At 52.5% G+C, this 23,202-nt stretch overlaps 1 protein-coding gene across 1 annotated transcript; it reads left to right on the forward strand.

The window, feature by feature from the left end:
* Positions 1 to 10,710: 10,710 nt before the first annotated feature.
* On the forward strand, positions 10,711 to 11,646 carry LOC142076426 (olfactory receptor 14C36-like). The gene has a single exon (XM_075138728.1). It carries the CDS (start codon positions 10,711 to 10,713, stop codon positions 11,644 to 11,646), a length of 936 nt encoding a protein of 311 aa, XP_074994829.1.
* Positions 11,647 to 23,202: the final 11,556 nt, after the last annotated feature.

Here is a 23,202-nt window from a genome sequence, read left to right on the forward strand (position 1 = left end):
CCACCCCTGCTGGGAAGGGACGCTCTGGCCCTTTTGAAAGCCAGGGTGACAAATTTATTATGAGGGCCACTGCCGCACACCCACTTCCACCTATTAAACTGACGTGGAAATCGTCCGACCCAGTGTGGGTCGAGCAGTGGCCCCTGTCAAAGCCTCGAATGGACGCTCTTCTTAAGCTAGTCGACCGCGAGTTACAACGAGGTCATATAGAGCCTTCCACTAGCCCATGGAACACCCCAGTTTTTGTAATACCCAAACGAACCGGTGAGGGGTTTCGTCTCCTCCATGACCTGCGTGAAGTAAACAAGAAAATTCAACCAATGGGTCCCGTCCAAACGCTGCTGCCCATGAACTCTATGATACCAGAAGGACAACCGTGTGCTGTCCTTGATATTAAAGACTGTTTCTTTTCAATACCACTGCATGAGGAGGACAAAGAGTGGTTTGCTTTTTCTGTAGTGTTCCCAAACAGCTCACGCCCCAACCTACGTTTCCAGTGGAAAGTGCTGCCTCAAGGAATGATCAACTCGCCTACTATCTGCCAAATTATAGTGGATCGCGCAGTAGCACCGGTTTGGCGCGATGATCCGACTGCGACTATCATTCAATACATGGACGATATTCTAATCGCCGCGCTGACAGAAAATCAGGTGAACCAGCTAGTAACAGCGGTTTCGGAAACTTTAAAAACGAACGGCTTCGAAATCGCGGGCGCGAAAGTTAAAAGGGGACCATGTGTAACTTTCCTGGGGGTGGGGATCACCAGTTCTTACGTAAACCCCCCCCAAATAAAAATCCGTCGGAACATCAAAACACTCCATGATATGCAGCAATTAGTGGGATCCTTGCAATGGCTCCGTAACATTGTCCTGATCCTGGGAATACTCAGAATTTTATATGTGCCCCAGCTCTAATCCTGGGAAAGGTTATTGTGACTACCCTGATCAATATTTTTGCGGTCATTGGGGATGTGAGACCATAGCCCCTACTTGGATACCGGGTGACGGTAAGGATAAATACCTAAAAGTCCGGTGGGGTCCGTATAAGTGTTCCATACACCTGGCAGAGGCAACCCGTCCAAAATGGCAAATCGCTCGCCGGTGACATGCCCCGGTACAAGGGCCAAAACGACCGCATCACCAAGCTTGCTCATTCCTCTTTCTAAATGTTACCAACCCCCGAGAAGACGCTTGGCTTCTTGGGAAAATGTGGGGAGTAAGGTATCTAGAATCAGGGTCAGACAGAGGTGGTTTTATCCTCATAAAAAAAGAGATTGTTCCGAAAGATCCACTGCCAGCAGGCCCCAACCGAGTAATTAGGCCTAACCCGGTTCCTCACCCAAAAATACCTGACCCGACAATACCTGCACCATCGCCACATAGTACAGTAAGTAGTACCGAACTTATTGTACACACCACCAGACTTACTGCACAGACCGCCGTAATTTCTGACCGACATTCTCTCTGGAAAATGATGCAAGCTAGCTATCAGCTGCTGAACAAAACTAACCCCAATCTTACGGAGCATTGTTGGTTGTGTTACGGAATACGGCCACCCTTTTACGAGGCTGTAGGAGTAAATAACAAGCCCATGCGAGTAAATGGTTCAAATCCAGCCCAGTGCACATGGGACATAGAAAAACAAGGGATTACATTAGCAGAAGTAGTAGGAAGCGGCGTGTGCGTGGGTAAAGTCCCAAACCACAAAAAACAACTATGTGTTAATGAATGAGACACAGGATAAAACTCCTGCAAGGTGGTTAATACCGGCCGACAATACCAAGTGGGTTTGTTCTATTATGGGAGTTACACCCTGTTTGTCCTTGGACAAATTTGATGAATCCTCGGAATATTGTGTCCAGGTAGCTATAATCCCTAAAATCTTTTACCATTCCGAAGACTTTGTCTATGACTCACAGATTACCCCAGCACACCATCTGTCAAAACGGGAACTCTTTACAGCGCTAACGGTAGCTACTCTAATGATCATAGCAGGGACGGGAGTGGGTACAGGAGTAGCATCCTTAGTGCAACAAAATAAAGAATTCAGTGCCTTGAGAATAGCAGTAGATGAGGACTTAGCTAGAATCGAACAATCAATAAGTGCGTTAGAAAGTTCAATTAGATCACTATCTGAAGTAGTGCTACAAAATCGGAGAGGGTTAGACCTAGTGTTCTTACAACAAGGAGGAGTATGCGCCGCGCTGAGAGAAGAATGCTGTGTATATGCCGACCACACTGGAATAGTGAGAGACACCATGGCCAAATTGCGAGAAGGATTGGAAAAGCGAAAAAGGGAACGAGAGGCGCAGCAAAATTGGTTTGCATCATGGTTTAACCATTCACCGTGGCTTGCCACCCTGATATCTACCCTGATAGGGCCAGTAGTAACAATCATAATAGCATTGATCTTCGGACCCTGTATATTGAATAACCTCGTGTCGTTTGCCAAGAGCCGGCTAGAACAAGTTAACATCATGATGATAGAACGCCGGCAATTGCTCTAAGAATGTTCTTGCTTAGAATTTTTTACCTACCTCTAGTTCTACCTCTAATTGCCCTGTTATTCCCTGTTACACCCTAGTTATCCCTTGCATTAGCGTGCCTTATATTTTCTATTCAAGTTTACAGTATATATTTCAACATTTTTTACCCAAGATTATGATATATATCTTTTTAAGATTTTTACATTTAGCTAGTTTCATTATGCATAGGAAGGGGGGAAATGTGGGTAGTTAGGATCAGGCGGCCGGAAGATATCGCGCTGTACGGAAAGATAGGACCCCCTCCCCTAATAGCCAGTAGCATTTAGGTGTGAAGTAAGCAGGCGGAAGTGACGTCGTAAACCCAAGGTATATAACACCGTGTTATCTACCAATAAACGCCATTTGCCGTCCACCACATTGGTGTCTGCGAGTCGATGGCCCGAGCGCCCCGGGGAGGGGGGTCGCCGTGCCGTTCCTGAACCAGGTCGTCACGCCTCGCGAAGGCGACAACAGCATTGCCCATCTTGTTCTGCCCTCTCATGCTGACCCTTCAGCTCTTAGCTGACTCATTGTTTGTCCCCAGGCAGAGCTCCACACATTCCTGCTGCTCTCACATAAAGGACAACTTCCCCTCCAAGTCCAGACGTATGGCTGAGACCAGACCCCCAAGACCCCACCGTTGCCCCGGGAGGTGGTTTGGGCCACCTTCTCACTCCAGTAGCCAACTTGTAGACCCTCTGGGCTCTCCAGTGTCCAGCCCAGACTTAGGGTCTCTAAATACGGGGCTCCCAGGCTGCTGCTTCTACTCACTGGCTGCTCTGGTTTGATGTTCACTAGTGGTTACACCCAATGACATACACACCAATATTATATGCACGCTCTCCAATCTCTCCAGTTTCTGGGTCCCTGAAGAACATGAACTTGTATGACTTGTGGTTGCCACTCCAGTGGCTAGCAATTGGGCCTCCATCCGTACACAAAACCAGAGATTCTCCTCAGCCCAGAAAGCTGTGGGAAATTGGAGTTTAATAAGAAGACGCAACAGTCTGGGGCAATCAGTTGCTGGGCATGGCCAGACAAGCGTACTGACCAATCACCTGTTTACACATGATCAGCTCCACTTATCCCCTTTTCCCTCCGTTCTCCCACGCTTGTTCCTCCCCAAATCACCATGAGCCCATCCTCTTGTGCCTTTGGATCTTTCCTAGACGTTCCACAGGAAGTCTTGCACAATCCCCAAATGCTCTTTCTTGCATCCCATCAGGAGTCTCAGACACCCAGAGGCAGAAACCCCCATCCTCAGTATGCAAGGTCATCCTGCGAGGCTCCCCCTTTGACCCACACCCACATATCTTGGACCTGTCTGGGAAAGAAAGGGTTTTCCATTAGGGTGTTTAATTGTTTCTCTGAGAACAGGCTGATTCATGTTGTAGAAATGGCAATTCTTTATGTTTATGGAAGTGTGGGGGACTTGGTCAGATCCAAATGCCTACATCGGGCATGTGTGAAACAGAGCAGACTGTTTGCCTCCCCCGGCCATGACCAAGTCCTGAGGATATTGACTCTAGGAGGCATTTACTAGCACTGACCACAGACGATAAGGACCATAAGAGCCACCTATCTGGGTGACACAATAAGTCCTCTTCATTCCTCTCTGCCCATGTTTATGTGTTTCCCCCTTCAAAGGCTGTGTCATACACACAAGCTCCAAGACTTCAAAGAAATTCAAGGGACAGAAATGCAAGCCAGGCCAACAATAACTCTCTATCAAGGCTTGAGCCACAAAGAACAAGCAGCAGTCAATTAAAGACATCCTAGAGCATTTGAGTGTACATCACCTTTAGCACGCCTAGGGAATTTTTCGAGGCATCCAGTCTTTTGGAGGTTGTTTCCGATCCTCTCCAGTGTGTCCAGTCAACCCTAGGTATATATAAAGAGGGCTTATGAGAAAGACGGAGAGAGACTTTTGACCACGGTCTGTAGTGACAGGACAAGGGGTAATGGTTTTAAACTGAAAGAGGGTAGGTTTCGATCGGACATAGGGAAGAAATGCTGTACGGTGAGGCTGGCGAGACACTGGAACAGGTTGCCCAGAGAAGTTGTAGATGGAAGCATTCAAAGTAAGGCTGGATGGGGTGGTGAGCAACCTGATCTAGTGAAAGATGTCCCTGCCCGTGTCAGGGAGGGCGTTGGACTAGATGACCTTTAATGGTCCCTTCCAACCCAAACCATTCTATGATTCTATGATTTCTCAGTGTCTGCAGAGTCCCTTGACTGGAGTTTAAGGCAGTGACCAGGCCAAAGAAGAGAGTCACCACCCCAAGGTGTTAGGAGCAAGTTGGAAAAGGCTTTGTGCCTGCTCCAAACTGAAGGCATTTTCAGAATTGCCCTGATAATTGTAGTGTAAGAAATAGCGATACAGGAAAAGGGAAGGACTGCAAATACCAGGATGATGGTGTGCAGCGTCACTTGGTTCCAGGACGTGTCCAGAGACCAGTTCCAACAGAGGGGGTGTCACAGAAGATGTGATGAAGGGCATGGAATGCTCAGAAGGGCAAAGTGAATACCTGATAGGTCTGCCCTACTTAGACTGATATGACAGACGCCTGTGACCCCACTACCATGTGACGCAGACCCCCCCTTTCGTGATGAGGCTATAGTGCAGGAGGTCACAGATGGCTACATAATGGTCATAGGCCAGGGAAGCCAGGAAAAGGCTTTTGGTGCCTCCCCGCAAAACCAGGAAATACAGCTGGGCAGCACATCCATGGAAGCAGATCCTGCTGGATTCCTTCAGGAAGCCCACCATCGTTTTTGGCAGTGTGATTAATGTAGAGCAGATCTTTGGGAAGGAGAAAGTCCTCAGGAAGAAGTACATGGTGCTGTGGAGGCTTGACTCCACCACAGTGGTAAGCACGATGAAGCCATGCCCTATGAGGACCATGCAGGAGATGATCAGGAAGCCTGTGAAGGGCAAGCTCTGCAGGTTGGTGTGAACAGAAAGTCCCAGAAGAAGAAATCCAGGTGCAGCAGTGTGATTCTCCAAGCTACTTCTTTCAAGCATTTTCTCTACATAAAGTCATCCACACAACAGCTGGTAGAGGTCACTGATGGCCCATCCATCATCGCATAGCCCTCAAACATAGGGAAAGACTACAAACATCAGCATACACTATTGCAGCATCAGGAAAGCTAGCCCAAGATCTATGTGTATGTACGGAAGTCTAAGGTGGAGTGATGGGTAGACCTGCATGCTGCTAAACCTCCAAGCAGTCGCTCTCTCCCTCCCTCTCCTCAGGGAGGAGATGGTCAATAAGATGGACAAGCTTGTGGCTTGAGGCAGAGGCAGTTGAATGAGAAAAGCAAAGGTCACCCACGGAAGCAAAGGAAGAAGAGATTTATTCCCTCCTTCCCATTGTCAGGCAGATGCCCAGCCAATTGCTGGGAAGCATGGTCTCAGTGTGCCTAGCGGTTGCTTCGGAAGAAAAATGTCATTATTATGAATGCCCCTCACCCCTCCCTTTCTCTCGTCTGTTATTGCTGATCCTGACGTCATATGGTATGGAATATCCTTTTGATCAGTTTGGGTCAGCTCTCTTGGCTATGTCCCCTCCCGACCTCTTGCCTACCCCCAGCCTCCTGGCCTTTGTGGGTGGTGGGGTTGGAGAGACAGCCTTCGTGCTGTGCGAGTACTGCTCAGTAACAGCCAAAACAGGGGTGCGTTGTCAACACCCTTCGAGCAACCACTGCAGAGCACGGCACCCGATGGGCTGCTAGGAGGAAAGTTAACTCCTCCCCAGCCAGACCCAGGACAATCTCTACCTCGTATTCCATACCATCTGTGTCATGCTCCGGTCCCACATAATTTGATACGTTTACATATCTTCCGAAAATCCTTTTTTATGTATTTCTCTTTCCTGACATCCCCTCTTACCAACACTTAAAACTTATGCCACATGCATAAACCATCTTTACATCCAACACACAGATTTATGCGTCCTCATTAACCACTAACATTGGGGTTGAGAGCAGACTTGCAACAGGAAAACCTGCTACCAAGCACCCAAGACCTTGTGTGTGCAAAGGCTTTGCCTCAGAGCACAGCCATGCTGCAGTGGATGGCAGGTGGCAATGTAAGGAAGAGATGAGGTGCCCACAAGGAAGACAAACCCTGCTGTCCCCAAGGCCAGAGAGAAACAGAGCTGGGCTGTGCAGTCCAAGCAGGAGAGGGCTTTGCTCTCTGTGGTGTCTCTGCAGCCCTGAGCGCCTGCGGTGGACGTGAAGCTGATCTCAGGAAGGAAGAGGTGATATTGAGAGTGTCCTTGGGAGTGGACATCCTGTGGTACTGGCACAGTGAAAATCATTGGCCTGATCCGTGACTGTGACATCGAGGGGTGGTTAAACGATGGGGGAGAGAAGAACCAGCAGAGTTTGAGAGGGAATGCCCATGAGTGGAGACCCTGGTGTGATGCGCTTCGTATTCATGCGCTGCGCTGCATCTACTGGAAAGAGAAGGGCACAGCCTTAGGTCAGCGCAGTGGTGCGGTTCAGTCATTGGCCCAACGGCACCGAATCTGTCTGAGATGCCGTGCGTGATGCCTGTCACACAGCTGGTTTGAATGGGGACAGGGGTCCTGTGTAGGACCTGTGCTGTCCACGTCAGCTGCAGAGCCCTGGCATCTCACGTAGCACTGCAGGCCTGTAGGTGGATATTAAATGAAGATTCAGCTGCCCTGAAGTAGCTTAGACAATTGGAGCGCAGGGGATGCACTCGACAAAGCTGCCATGATACTCGAAGGACGTGTAGGAAATACAGTTGATGGTGAAGAGAAAGAGAGCTCTCCCTGTGCTGCATGACTCCATTTGGCCAGCTGAATACCTCTATAGGCTGCCCCGTACGTGGGAAATAGCTACAGGTTCAGTTGTCCTACATATGGGCATCCGCCGTCATTCCACCTGGCCAATTTAACTTCCCATCAGCCTCCAAGAAGATGCCCCCAGATGCTGCCCTGTCTCTAGGAACTGCTCCCTTAGAGCTTGCAGTCACCTCACATAGCTTGGACCCCCTCCTGAACCCCAAATGTCACCAGGTTTTGGTGGCTGAACAGCTCCCTCCTGGTAGCCACCTCCATTATTGCCATGGCGGCTGAGAGAAGGAGCTCCCATGCAGGTGCCCATTTTGTGCCCACCTGAACTGAGGCAAGAGGAACCCCACCTCCTGTGGCTTTGTGGTCTGCAGGGGAGTGAGCTGAGACCCCTTCCAGCCCCGGGACTGCACACCCAGGATGAGATGCCTCGATTGACTCTGCTGGATCATTCCCTCAGCAGGGGTAAAGGAAATGCCTCCCTGTCACTGTCTGGGTGTCCTCTCTAATGCTGAGACAAGGAGAAGTGATTAGAGGACCTACATGTGACTCTGGGAAGAGAAATGACCTTGGTGGAAAGAAGTGTCTCTGCGCAGCTGAGGGAGGGAAGATCAGGGATGACTTCAGGCTGTTTCCCAGCAGGTTCCCCTGGAGCCCCAGGGACCCCTCGAGGGAGCCGCGAGGGGCAGAGCAAGTGCTGCCTTGGGCTGGTCCTCTGCTGCTGAGCTGGGCTGGGCTCCTGGAAGGAGGGAGCTCCTGGCAAGTGGGCAGTGCTGCAGAGAGACAGCTCTGCCCAGGAGCAGCTCCTCTGCAAAGCGCAGCAGGGCTGAGGGCACTGCCTGCAGGCAGCGAGGGGAGGGAGCGAGGCAGAGAGAGCGTAAAGGCAGTCTGGAGTGGGAGGATGCTGAGAGCTCACTGGGGGAGAATTCTTCGCAGCCCTTGACACAGTAAGTCTCTGGCTGCAGGTCAATGCAGCTGCGGTTCCTTGAGGGGTCTCCTCAAGCTGGCAATCCCACAGATGACAGGATCTGTAAGTACAACTCTCAGAGTTTCCCTAGTGTAGAGGAGGAGGACGAGCTGCAGAGCAGGGACTCCCTGCTGCACCATCAGAGGGACAGGGCATGATCCTGCCTTCTCCAAGGGATGGCTGCAGGGCTGTGAAAGTGGGTGTGCAGCCCAGGGCTGTCCTTCCGAGCAGGGTCCCTGCGACCCAGGGGGCTGGGGGCTGGTCAGGGACTCTGCCGCCTGCCAGGGTCAGCACCCAGCCTGCCCGGGGAGCTCCCCACGGTTCTGCAGGGAGAAGCTGTGGGTGGAAGGAGTCACCCCCAGCCAGGCAGGGTCCTTCTGCTGTTGAGAGGGTGATGTGTGGGTCAGGGCTGCTCAGAGCTTCAGCTCGCTCCCAGAATATTTCCAAGAGGAGGTTTCAAGGAGAAGGTCAACACAAGGATTACTCTAAAGATAAGGAACTTCCCTGAGTCTGTCTTTTCAATTTCCTACTCTTGGGGGATGGGAGGGGATGAATGATAAAGGAGTTCTTAATTTTGACAAGTCACTGACACTCCTGATTGGTAACTGTGAGTGATCAGTAGGTCTTCCAGGAGCCTCCTAATGAGTTTTCAGCCTCTCCTCTCCCTACGCACAGCACCAGCATTACCTCTGCTGGAGCCATCAGGCTTAGTCTGACCTGTCCTTTTTTCTGCCTGCGAACAGGAACATGCGCCCAGCCAGTGCCCTGCAAACAGGCAGGTTTCTGTAGGGCTAAGGTGAGTGCACAGAGGTTGGGGTGGGCTCTGTGAGCACTGACAGGGAAAGACCTGGCACAGGGAAACAGCCACCAGGAGGAAAATCTCCAGGCAGCAAGGAGATGATCAGGGAATGAGAGGAAACGAAAACCAGAAATGTGGTGGGAGGGAGAATTCAGAAAACCCTGTCTCACCCCTCCAACCAGACCCCTTCTTCTGAGCAAGCCCCCTTGCCTCCTCTCCCACCCAGCCAAGCCTCTGCCCTCAGGGCTGTGGGGTCCAAGGCGTGAACCACCTCCTCTGCAGGCAGAGCTCCAGCAGAGCCGTGGGGCAGCTCTCCAGCCACGTGTCCATTTTCCTCTGCAGAGCACAGGGGCTGAGAGCAGCTGCCCGGCAATGGTGGTGCCTGGGAGGTGGCTGCAGAGCTGGCTCAGGGGAACGCTGTCCTGAGCGCCCGGCTGCCTCTGCCCTGGCCCCTCTCAGCCAGACCCTCGCTGGGCATTTGCTTCTTTCTCCACTTGTCTCTGTTCCTGTTGTTGTTGTTTCCTTCTGGCTGCCAGGCTCTCTGGGGAGGTGGAGTTTCAGCTGCAGAGTCACAGGCTGATCTTGGGGGTCCTTTCATGCAGGTGTGCCCATGGGAACAAGGGTCCCAGCTTTCCTCTCACCTGTGGGGCTGTGGGCAATGCAGTCTGTGGGGCTGGAGAATAAGGTGGGTTTCCCTTAATCAGATGATCTCATTAGGACACTTGGCTGCCTCCTTGAGGTTTCCTTCCCAGCTGTGAGTTGCCCTCCAGAATGCGAGCCTGTCCCCTAGCACCCTTTTGTTATCCGAAAGCCCCATGGAGAAGCGTAGAGGTGCTACAATGGAGGAAATGCTCTTGGGTTGGTGAAATGAGGCGTGAGTGTCCTGGGCAAGGGTGGGGTGCTGAGACCTTGAGAAAGGGTGAGACATTTAGCAGTCTGCACTGGATCCCTCTGGGCTCAGTAGTGCCTGCTTGTTTTTCAGGGTAACACAAGAGGGTGATCACCCTCCATCTCATGAAGAACAAGCCCACGGCAGCCCGGAACAAGTCGGAGGGACAGACCAGCTGCCCTCCCTCTGCACTAAGCCACAGGCAATCCTCTTGCCTGGCAGGACTCGTTCTCCCTGAGGGCAGCAGAAATGCTGAGGGTTTCTGACATCCAAGAAAACTCCCCATGTGAGATGGGGGAGCTTTAAAAACCCCACACCTCTCAAACTGCCTTCTGCTGTCCCCGTTCCTCAGCACTGGGAGTGCAGAGGCTGAGAAGCCCTTCTGCCTTAGGAGCGGTTTCATCTGACAAAGTCGAACACCAGGACTGACCCTGCCCCACCGTTCCCATGAACCCATTGCTGCAGAGCAGGGCTGACTCCTCAGCAGCCAGCGGGCAGAGGCCCTGCTCCTCACGGCACGCTCGGCCAGCACAGAGCTGCAGCTACGGAGCTGAAGGAAGGTCTCCTGGAAAAGGAATGGGGGGTCGGGGGAGTGTAGCAGGGTGAAGGTCTAAAAGAAAGGCTCTGATTTTGCTCAGAGAAGTCTCCCCTAACTCTACATTGACTCTTCCTTTAAGAACAGGACCCCATGCCCAGAGGCAGCAGATGCCCAACACCAGCTCCATCACCCACTTCCTCCTCCTGGCCTTCGCAGACACGCGGGAGCTGCAGCTCTTGCACTTCTGGCTCTTCCTGGGCATCTACCTGGCTGCCCTGCTGGGCAACGGCCTCATCATCACCGCCATAGCCTGTGACCACCGCCTCCACACCCCCATGTACTTCTTCCTCCTCAACCTCTCTGTCCTTGACCTGGGCTGCATCTCCACCACTGTCCCCAAATCCATGGCCAATTCCCTCTGGGACACCAGGGCCATCTCCTACGCAGGATGTGCTGCACAGCTCTTTCTCTTTGCCTTCTTGGTAGTAGCAGAGTACTATATTCTCACCGTCATGGCCTATGACCGCTATGTTGCCATCTGCCAACCCCTGCACTATGGGACCCTGATGGGCAGCAGAGCTTGTGTCCACATGGCAGCAGCTGCCTGGGGCAGTGGGTTTCTCACTGCTCTGCTGCACACTGCCAATACATTTTCACTTCCCCTCTGCAAGGGCAATGCTGTGGACCAGTTCTTCTGTGAAATCCCCCCACTCCTCAAGCTCTCCTGCTCACACACCTACCTCAGGGAAGTTGGGCTTCTTGTGGTAAGTTTTTCTTTTCATTTTGGTTGTTTTATTTTCATCGTGGTGTCCTATGTGCAGATCTTCAGGGCTGTGCTGAGGATCCCCTCTGAGCAGGGACGGCACAAAGCTTTCTCCACGTGCATCCCTCACCTGGTTGTGGTCTCCCTGTTTGTCAGCACTGCCATGTTTTCCTATCTGAAGCCCCCCTCCATCTCCTCCCCATCCATGAATGTGGTGGTGACAGTTCTGTACTCAGTGGTACCTCCAGCAGTCAACCCCCTCATCTACAGCATGAGGAACCAGGAACTCAAGAATGCCCTGAAGAACCTGATTCGAGAAGTAGTATTTCAGCAGAAATAAGCTGCCCATCTCTCTTCACAAGGTTTCTCCAAGTGATCTCAGGCAACTTGTGTCCTTTGGGCATTGTACTGGTTATAATCGTGTTTGCTCAGAAATGTTTGCTTTCACCCTCCTTCTCAAGAGGCTGAAGCCAGTCTGTCTGGCCCAAAGGCCTTCTCTCAATGAGTCTATCACTGCGCTAATGCTGGCCTCCTTTGTGGCATGTCTGTAAATAAAGGGGATTGCCTGTGTGCAGCGTGTGCAGCTTGGGCTCTTCATTCCACAGTGGAGTGCAGAATACGCTCAGGGAATTGCAGGCTAAAAGGCCCTGCTGTTGGGCTTGGGTGCTGCATTGGCTTAGGGGGACAAGGGCATGGCTTGATGTGTGAGGGAATGAGGGCTGGAGTGAGCCCTCACTTTACTGGTGCCCAATGCCATGGAGATCCTGGACGGTGAAAAGGCTTCTGCTTGAGGCTCTCTCACATATGGCAGGGCTGGTCAAAGATGCCCGGCCTTCTGATGGGGGATCTGAACCCACCAGGAGAGCACAGGGCATCTCTGGGTCACTGGGTGCCTCAGGGAGAAAAGTGAATGGAGGTTTCCAAAACTTCCCCAAAAGTGGAGTCACCCAAAGGAAAAGGGCTAACCTGAAGGATGCACAGCCCAATAGGGCTCTGCAATGCCAGAGAGGCAGCGGAGACACAGCAGGCACGAGGAAGGCAGCCTGAAGAGTGCTTCACATCATCTTCAGTGAGGAGCCATGGGCTGGATCCAGTGACACACCTGAACACATCCTGAAAGAGCTGAAAGGGCCTGTGATTTCTCGGAGTATCACAGCCCAGAGCCATGGGAGAAACCTGTCAGGGGCAGTGATGCCAGTCTGGCCAGATCTGCTTCACTCCCGCACCAGCATGGCCAGGATGGAGTCAGCCCATGGTGCCAGGGCAGCTCTGCAGAGCAGCAGCACCAGCTCCGGGCCCTGTGGGCACCTCAGGGGAGGGAGCCAGCAACAACTGGCCAGGCCAGCACGGACACACTCCCCTGGGGAAAGGCTCTCTGTGGAGCAGGGGTTTCCCTGGAGAAGAGTGGAGCACCACGCGTGGGTCAGAAAGAAGGCAAGAAGCAGGAGAAAGAGGTTTTTCTGTTCAGCAGCTTGGGGCAGCTCCTGTGCCACTGGACCTGGGGGTGGGGGTGGCACCGGCTGTCTGGGGGCTCTTCTGGAAAGGACACAACAGCACCCCAAGAGTAACAGAACCAATTCCTTGGGCCTTTGCTGGTCTCGAGCCGTGGGACTGATGGGGAGGATGAGAGCCCCTCCCCACCCCCAGGAGCTTCTGAGTCCTTCCGAGAGGCTGGGGCTGTGGTGGGAGTGCCCAGAGCTCTGCAGCACCCTGCAGCAGGCACTGCTGTGGGGCAAGCCCAGACTGAGACTCACATGGAGCCTGCTGCCAACCAGCACCCCCAGACCCCTTTCTGCAGGGCTGCTCTCCAGCCACTCCCCTCCCACTCTGTACTTGTGTCCGGAGCGTTACTCCGTCCCAGGTGTAGATCCCGGCATTTGGACTCGTTGAATGTCATGCCCTTCAGGATGACTGCTCAATGCTCCAACCGAGCCAGATCCCTCGGCAAGGCCTCTCGTCCCTCGAGAGAGTCAACAGCACCTCCCAGTTTGGGATCGTCAGCAAACTTGCTAACAACGGATTCCACTCCTGCCTCCAGATCATTGAGAAATGCATTGAACATTGATAAATATATAGAACCGGCCCCAGGATGGAGCCCTGAGGAACACCACTGGTGACCAGCTGCCAGCCAGATGCAGCCCCGGTCACTGCGACACTTTGAGCCCTGCCGTCCAGCCAGTTCTTCACCCGTGACTGCTCCGGGAACCCCCTCATCTCACGGCTGGACAACTTGCCCAGAAGGATGCTGTGAGGGACAGTATCAAAAGCCTTTCCGACATCCAGAAAAACTGCATCCACCGCCTTCCCTTCATCCACAAGACAGGTGACCTTATCATAGAAGTGTATCAGATTGGTTACACAGGACCTTCCCTTTGTGAACCCATGCTGACTGTGCCTGATGATTGCATTGTCCTTTAAATGCCTTTTCATAGCACCCACCATCATAGAATCCTAGAATATCTCAAGTTGGAAGGCACCCATAAGCATCATGGAGTCCAACTCCCTGCTCCTCACAGCACTACCGAAAACTAAACCATATGACTTTCAGAAATCTAAACAAATTGGAAAATATCAAATTTTATACAAAAACATCCTTAGTGCTATGAAGATTCCCTTCATGGCACTGAACTATATCTGTCACTCTTTTCTAGTGGCACTAAGAAAACAGAAACAACCTCTAAAATCTTGCTGCAGGGGAGGTCAGAATCAGATGTTGCTTATGGAAAATTTTGTAACAGCCATCTCTAAAACTCTGTATTGCTTTATCTGGAATAAACACCTCTCCTCCTTCAGTAAGTTACGTCATCTCCTTCGGAGCAGGTTTCCTCTCTTTGTACCTAACGTACAACCTTGCAACTGGCATGTTGTGCATCAGAAGAAATCAGCTTTGGTACCCTATTCATCTGCATATATAAATACGTATTGATTGATCTAGATCTTTTTGCGCTTTTACAATTACTAACAAGTATAATCTGTGGTTAAGTTTTTTTAGTATTTGTAGTAACTTAACTAACTCTTTGATAGCTGTCAAATTGATTAATGTTTAGGCACTGCTGAACTCACTTGCTGCTAAACACCCTTAATCCTTAGTCATAAACCGTTGCCCAGGTCTGAGACTAAGGGTAGATCCTAGGCCGCACCTAGACTCCTCTCTGAGAAGGAGTTTAGAGAGCAAGGGGGTCTACTCTGAACCTCGTGACTCAACAGAAGGGCCTCCTTATTCCTTTTGTAACTGTCCATAAACCGTTGTCCAAGTCTGAGACTAAGATTGGGTCCAGTTTGATCTTCTCTGAACCTCGTGACTCAACGGGAGGGTCCCGCTGACCCTTTTATCCTCAATCTCTGTACAAATCACTCCAAGACAATTCTGAAACGATTTTTCCCTGTGTATACTTAATCCATGTAATGAGAGTGAACATTGCCATCGCATTCTGTTAAGTCACATATCTATAAATTTCTATAAAATCACCCTTTGCCAATACCTTTGCCAGTGATTCTTTATGCGGCCTTAAAACCACTCATTTGTGACAAATACATCATAAACTGAAACATTCCATACTCCTTTCATGTCTTTGAACCATTTTTCTGTACAGATTTATGCCTATTTTTAAAAGCCAGTCATTGCACTGATGCTGCTAAAATTCCTGCAGAACAGCTGGTTCTTGCCTTGGAACTCTCCCTTCTCCTCTCTACGTACAGTAGCAGAGAAGTCTTGAAGGCATGCATTCACTTCCCAAAATTTTTTAAATAATCAATTGTCATGGTTTAACCCCAGCCATCATCTGAGCCCCACACAGCCGTCACTCACTTTTCCTCACACCAGACTTCTCTACTGAGGTCTGCAGCTGGGTGTTACAGCTCCTTTGCCCCAGCTCCCCCCTGCTTTCCTTAGAGAACTGGGCTGCCCACAGGCACAGAAAGGTTTCTCTTCATTGCCGACAAACAAAAGTTAAACATGACACAATTTAATAAACTTTAAACCTCTCTCCCCAGCTGTATGCTACGTCCAAGCAGATCTAATGTGGTCCACCTTTCACAAGGGATTTCTGTTCAAGAACAGTTTTAGACAGAGAGATAAGAAAGGGCAGGCATAAACACAATTCAGGTGTTGACTAAAGAGTTAATTAGACTCCTGAAAGATGGGGCAAGTTTCTAACTCCCTGAAGCTCAAAGCAGACACCAGACAGTTGAGAGGCATCTCAATGACCAAAGAGCAGGTGGAGGAGGAAACCTGAGAGCAAAGCAAAGGGCACATCCAGACAGTCTGCTGACAAGATGTCCTTAGACATGGCCATTGAATCAGGAGAGGTGGAAACACCTGAATGACGGGGGAGATGAAATAATAGACAGAGCAGTGGTACTACAAGAACAGGGGAAGATCAATATTTCTTCTCCTGCCCTGCGAACACTTCCAGGAAATTCCTATTGTGTCATGGTGGGAAAACGTTGCCATTTCTTAAAAGTACTCCAATGATTTGGCTGATGAAAATGTGCTTGTATTTTTTTTTAAATGTTTAAAAAAAAAAAGAATTGTGGACCTTTCCAGGCAGACACCAGTTGTCTGACCATAAACAGGCAGTGCCACTTCCAGGGGCCCCAGTGTAGCTGAGTGCTGGCCTGGGATCGGCATCTATCACAGAGAACCTGTGGGAGACCAGAGCACCTTCAAGCTGCAGGTGGAGGCTGGGCAAGGGTTCCCAGGGCATCTACACTGGCACCAGGTGTCTGTGTCCCCGTAGCTGAAGACATTTGTGTCCTACATCCATTCCCAGTTCTGGAAAACACTTTGCTTTTCAAAAAAAGGAAATCCCCCCAAAGACTGGAAGAAAGCTGAAAAGTGTGTTGACACCTTTCTTTGCTTTGGATCTTTAGCTTCACTTCTTCTTACTTTCATTTTCATTGACATTAACGGACATGTGACAGGCCTACAGGCATTAAACCAAGGTCATGTGGTGTCTTGCACACAGCCCCGTGCCCCCCAAAACCTTCCCTGCCCAGGACTCCTCAATCTTGGCACAGAGTGAGTCACACTGAGGTGTCGACCTCTCTGCACTGGTTCACATGTTGGTTTAGAAGGTCGCTTACAGCACAGGAGGATTCATGCCCCATTGACACCTGCTCTGCTGCAGTGAGAAACAGGGCCCAACTTCACAGAATCATAAGAGAACGGAGGTTGAAGGGACCTCAGGAAGTCTGCAGGCCAACCTGTCAGAAACAGGGTCAGACCACGTTGTTCAAGGCTTGATTGAGTCCGAGATAGAAAACCCACAAGGACAGAGACTGCACAACCTCTCGGGGTGACCTGTTCCAGCACTTGGCTGAGCTCATGGGGAAAACAGTTTGCCTTATCTCCTGGCTGAACCTCTCCTCTTTCACCTTCCTCCCACTGTCTTTTGTCCTCCCACCATGCACCATGGTGAAGAGTCTGGCTCTGTATTCTCCATAACGTCCTCGTAGGTACTGGCAGGCTGGGATGAGGTCCCCCTCAGCATTCCCTTCTCGAGGCTGCACAAGCCCAGCTCCCTCAGCCTCTCCTCACCAGCAAAGCGCTCCAGTCCCTGGCTGTCCTGAGGGCCCTTCGCTAACCCCACTCCAGCTTGCCAATATCTTTCCTGAATTGGGGATCTGAAGTCTGGATGGAGTATTCCAGAGAATCCCTTCCCTCAATCTCCTGGCCATGTTCTGGTCATCCAGCCCAGGATGCTGGTGGCCTCCCTTGCAGCCAGGGCACACGACTGCCTCCTCTCCAGCTCCCTGCCCACAAAGACCTTTCCCACAGGGCTGCTCCCAGCCTGGCAGCCCCCAGCCTGTGCCATTGCCAGGGTGAGTCCCCTGCAGGGGCACAAACTGCCATTTGTCCTCCTGGGATTCCATGAAGTTCCTGCCAATACGTGCTCTCCTCCTCCTTGAACCTCTTCACTGAGCACAGAGGCCTGGGATACCTTTTCAGTAGAGACTCAGGCAAAGGTGGCCTTGAGTCCCTCAGCCCCATTGGTGTCTGCTGTTTATTAGGTCACCGTCCTCGTTCAGCAGCAGCCCTGCATTGCCCTTGTTCAGCCTCGGTCTCTAACACAGCAGTTGAAGCTCTTCTCTTTGCTCTTGACTTTTCTTGCAGCCACCAACTCCAGGTGGTCACCCCCCGGCAGCTGCTTCACTGCCCCTGGCAGTGCCCTGTCCTGTGCCGGCCCAGCCCCGCTGTCCCACACATGGTCCCACGGTCCCAATGTGCAGGCACAGCATGGGAAAGGGTGTATTGAGGGTGAGGAACAGTTTCTCTCGCATGATGCCCATGACACTCCTTTGTGCCCTGTCCCCCTGCTGTTCCTCCTACTTGAGACAGCCTCCCCCAGGTCCTGCAACCTACCCAGGCCTATGCGCATCCCATGGGGGGTTTCGCAGACATCCCTGCTCCGGGGCCTGGCAGGCTCTGGAGGAGGAGAGAGGTCGAGCAGGGCTGGCCATTCCCCCAGGGCAGGCACTGAGCCCAGCAGGAGGAGGGAAATGGCCGTGCAGCAAAACTCACCCATAAACCTGTGGAGAGCGGCCAGGGTTGGAAGAGGCCGAATAGGGAGGCCACCAGTGAAAGCTCGCTCCAGGCCCATTCCCTAACACATTGCCCCATGCCCTCCTCCCCTCAGCCCATGGAGAACCCAAGCACAGCAGCACGGCCTCATGGGGCCAATTTCTTCAGCCTGTTCCTGACCTCAGCTTTGGAAGAAGAGCCCAACCTCCAGACACCGGCACTGAGGAAACCCCCTTTTATTAAAGAGATGTGACATGGGAGGCCAGCTGTACCTTTGGGCCAGACACATGTGCAAAGACCTCTGGGTCAGTCAGACTGGCTTCGTGCCTGTGGAGAAGTGGAGTGCGTGCAGACATTCCTGGAGAAACAGAATTATCACAGGTAAATGCCCAAAGCACAGGAGGTTCCCCAGCTACATTGGAAATCACTTGCAAAGAGACGGGGGCAGATTACTGCTGCTGAGAGACCACGGATTGAATCAGCCTTTTCAGTGCGTCCTTGAGCTCCTGGTTCCTCATGCTGTAGATGAGGGGGTTCACTGCTGGAGGAACCACTGAGTACAGAACTGTCACCATGAGATCCAGGGATGGGGAGGACATGGAGGGAGGCTTCAGGTAGGCAAACATGGCAGTGCTGATAAAGAGAGAGACCACGGCCAGGTGAGGGAGGCACGTGGAAAAGGCTTTGTGCCGCCCCTGCTCAGAGGGGATCCACGGCACAGCCCTGAAGATCTGCACATAGGAAAGCACGATGAACACAAAACACACAAAACCTAAAGAAAGACTAACCACAAGAAGCCAAACTTCTCTGAGGTAGGAGTGTGAGCAGGAGAGCTTGAGGATCTGGGGGATTTCACAGAAGAACTGGTCCACAGCATTGCCCTTGCAGAGGGGTAGTGAAAATGTATTGGCAGTGTGGAGGAGAGAATTGAGAAACCCACTGCCCCAGGCAGCTGCTGCCATGTGGACACAAGCTCTGCTGCCCAGGAGGGTGCCGTAGTGCAGGGGTTGGCAGATGGCAACATAGCGGTCATAGGCCATGACAGTCAGAACACAATACTCTGCTACTACCAAGAAGGCAAACAGAAAGAGCTGGGCAGCACATCCCGAGTAAGAGATGTCCCTGGTGTCCCAGAGGGAATTGGCCATGGATTTGGGGACAGTGGTGGAGATGCAGCCCAGGTCAAGGACAGAGAGGTTGAGGAGGAAGAAGTACATGGGGGTGTGGAGGCGGTGGTCGCAGGCTATGGCGGTGATGATGAGGCCGTTGCCCAGCAGGGCAGCCAGGTAGATGCCCAGGAAGAGCCAGAAGTGCAAGAGCTGCAGCTCCCGCGTGTCTGCGAAGGCCAGGAGGAGGAACTGGGTGATGGAGCTGGTGTTGGACATCTGCTGCCTCTGGGCATGGGGTCCTGTTCTTAAAGGAAGAGTCAATGAAGAGTTAGGGGAGATTTCTCTGAGCAAAATCAGAGCCTTTCTCTTAGACCTTCACCCTGCTACACTCCCCCCATCCCCCTTTCCTTTTCCAGGAGACCTTCCTTCAGCTCCATGGCTGCAGCTCTGTGCTGGCCGAGCGTGCCGTGAGGAGCAGGGCCTCTGCCCGCTGGCTGCTGAGGAGTCAGCCCTGCTCTGCAGCAGTGGGTTCATGGGAACGGTGGGGGCAGGGTCAGTCCTGGTGTTCGACTTTGTCAGATGAAACCGCTCCTAAGGCAGAAGGGCTTCTCAGCCTCTGCACCCCCAGTGCTGAGGAACGGGGACAGCAGAAGGCAGTTTGAGAGGTGTGGGGTTTTAAAGCTCCCCCATCTCACCTGGGGAGTTTTCTTGGATGTCAGAAACCCTCAGCATTTCTGCTGCCTTCAGGGAGAACGAGTCCTGCCAGGCAAGAGGATTGCCTGTGGCTTAGTGCAGAGGGAGGGCAGCTGGTCTGTCCCTCCGACTTGTTCCGGGCTGCCGTGGGCTTGTTCTTCATGAGATGGAGGGTGATCACCCTCTTGTGTTACCCTGAAAAACAAGCAGGCACTACTGAGCCCAGAGGGATCCAGTGCAGACCGCTAAACGTCTCACCCTTTCTCAAGGTCTCAGCACCCCACCCCTAGCCCAGGACACTCACGCCTCATTGCACCAACCCAACAGCATTTCCTCCATTGTAGCACCTCTGCGCTTCTCCATGGGGCTTTCAGATAACAAAAGGGTGCTAGGGGACAGGCTCGCATTCTGGAGGGCAACTCACAGCTGGGAAGGAAACCTCAAGGAGGCAGCCAAGTGTCCTAACGAGATCATCTGATTAAGGGAAACCCAGCTTATTCTCCAGCCCCACAGACTGCATTGCCCACAGCCCCACAGGTGAGAGGAAAGCTGGGACCCTTGTTCCCATGGGCACACCTGCATGAAAGGACCCCCAAGATCAGCCTGTGACTCTGCAGCTGAAACTCCACCTCCCCAGAGAGCCTGGCAGCCAGAAGGAAACAACAACAACAGGAACAGAGACAAGTGGAGAAAGAAGCAAATGCCCAGCGAGGGTCTGGCTGAGAGGGGCCAGGCCAGAGGCAGCCGGGCGCTCAGGACAGCTTTCCCCTGAGCCAGCTCTGCAGGCACCTCCCAGGCACCACCATTGCCGGGCAGCTGCTCTCAGCCCCTGTGCTCTGCAGAGGAAAATGGACACGTGGCTGGAGAGCTGCCCCACAGCTCTGCTGGAGCTCTGCCTGCAGAGGAGGTGGTTCACGCCTTGGAGCCCACAGCCCGGAGGGCAGAGGCTTGGCTGGGTGGGAGAGGAGGCACGGGGGCTTGCTCAGAGGAAGGGGTCTGGTTGGAGGGGTGAGACAGGGTTTTCTGAATTCTCCCTCCCACCACATTTCTGGTTTTCGTTTCCTCTCATTCCCTGATCATCTCCTTGCTGCCTGGAGATTTTCCTCCTGGTGGCTGTTTCCCTGTGCCAGGTCTTTCCCTGTCAGCGCTCACAGAGCCCATCCCAACCTCTGTGCACTCACCTTAGCCCTACAGAAACCTGCCTGTTTGCAGGGCACTGGCTGGGCGCATGTTCCTGTTCGCAGGCAGAAAAAAGGACAGGTCAGACTAAGCCTGATGGCTCCAGCAGAGGTAATGCTGGTGCTGTGCGTAGGCAGAGGAGAGGCTGAAAACACGTTAGGAGGCTCCTGGAAGACCTACTGATCACTCACAGTTACCGTTCAGGAGTGTCAGTGACTTGTCAAAATTGAGACCTCCTTTATCATTCATCCCCTCCCATCCCCCAAGAGTAGGAAATTGAAAAGACAGACTCAGGATAAGTTCCTTATCTTTAGAGTAATCCTTGTGTTGACCTTCTCCTTGAAAGCTCCTCTTGGAAATATTCTGGGAGTGAGCTGAAGCTCTGAGCAGCCCTGACCCACACAGCACCCTCTCAACAGCAGAAGGACCCTGCCTCGCTCTCTCTGCCTCGCTCCCTCCCCTCGCTGCCTGCAGGCAGTGCCCTCAGCCCTGCTGCGCTTTGCAGAGGAGCTGCTCCTGGGCAGAGCTGTCTCTCTGCAGCACTGCCCACTTGCCAGGAGCTCCCTCCTTCCAGGAGCCCAGCCCAGCTCAGCAGCAGAGGACCAGCCCAAGGCAGCACTTGCTCTGCCCCTCGGGGCTCCCTCGAGGGGTCCCTGGGGCTCCAGGGGAACCTGCTGGGAAACAGCCTGAAGTCATCTCTGATCTTCCCTCCCTCAGCTGCGCAGAGACACTTCTTTCCACCAAGGTCATTTCTCTTCCCAGAGTCACATGTAGGTCCTCTAATCACTTCTCCTTGTCTCAGCATTAGAGAGGACACCCAAACAGTGACAGGGAGGCATTTCCTTTACCCCTGCTGAGGGAAGGGGTCCAGCAGAGTCAATCGAGGCATCTCATCCTGGGTGTGCAGTCCCAGGGCTGGAAGGGGTCTCAGATCACTCCCCTGGAGACCACAAAGCCACAGGAGGAGGGGTTCCTCTTGCCTCAGTTCAGGTGGGCACAAAATGGGCACCTGCATGGGAGCTCCTTCTCTCAGCTGCCATGGCAATCATGGGGGTGGCTACCAGGAGGGAGCTGCTCAGCCACCAACACCTGGCGACCTTTGGGGTTCAGGAGGGGGTCCAAGCTATGTGAGGTGACTGCAAGCTCTAAGGGAGCAGTTCCTAGAGACAGGGCAGCATCTGGGGGCATCTTCTTGGAGACCGATGGGAAGTTAAATTGGCCAGGTGGAATGACGGCAGATGTCCATATGTAGGACAACTGAACCTGTAGCTATTCCCCATGTACGGGGCAGCCTATAGAGGTATTCAGCTGGCCAAATGGAGTCATGCAGCACAGGAAGAGCTCTCTTTCTCTTCACCATCAACTGTATTTCCTACACGTCCTGCGAGTATCATGGCAGTTTTGTCGAGTGCGTCCCCTGCACTCCAATTGTCTAAGCTACTTCAGGGCAGCTGAATCTTCATTTAATATCCACCTAGAGGCCTGCAGTGCTACGTGAGATGCCAGGGCTCTGCAGCTGACGTGGACAGCACAGGTCCTACACAGGACCCCTGTCCCCATTCAAACCAGCTGTGTGACAGGCATCACGCACGGCATCTCAGACAGATTCGGTGCTGTTGGGCCAATGACTGAACCGCACCACTGCGCTGACCTAAGGCTGTGCCCTTCTCTTTCCAGTAGATGCAGGGCAGCGCATGAATACGAAGCGCATCACATCAGGGTCTCCACTCATGGGCATTCCCTCTCAAACTCTGCTGGTTCTTCTCTCCCCCATCGTTTAACCACCCCTCGATGTCACAGTCACGGGTCAGGCCAATGATTTTCACTGTGCCAGTACCACAGGATGTCCACTCCCACGGACACTCTCAATATCACCTCTTCCTTCCTGAGATCAGCTTCACCTCCACCGCAGGCGCTCAGGGCTGCAGAGACACCACAGAGAGCAAAGCCCTCTCCTGCTTGGACTGCACAGCCCAGCTCTGTTTCTCTCTGGCCTTGGGGACAGCAGGGTTTGTCTTCCTTGTGGGCACCTCATCTCTTCTTCACATTGCCACCTGCCATCCACTGCAGCATGGCTGTGCTCTGAGGCAAAGCCTTTGCACACACAAGGTCTTGGGTGCTTGGTAGCAGGTTTTCCTGTTGCAAGTCTGCTCTCAACCCCAATGTTAGTGGTTAATGAGGACGCATAAATCTGTACGTTGGATGTAAAGATGGTTTATGCATGTGGCATAAGTTTTAAGTGTTGGTAAGAGGGGATGTCAGGAATGAGAAATACATAACAAAGGATTTTCGGAAGATGTGTAAACGTGTCAAATTACGTGGGACCGGAGCGTGACACAGATGGTATGGAATACGAGGTAGAGATTGTCCTGGGTCTGGCTGGGGAGGAGTT

Source organism: Calonectris borealis, unplaced genomic scaffold, assembly GCF_964195595.1.
Source record: "Calonectris borealis unplaced genomic scaffold, bCalBor7.hap1.2 HAP1_SCAFFOLD_49, whole genome shotgun sequence".
NCBI lineage: Eukaryota > Metazoa > Chordata > Aves > Procellariiformes > Procellariidae > Calonectris > Calonectris borealis.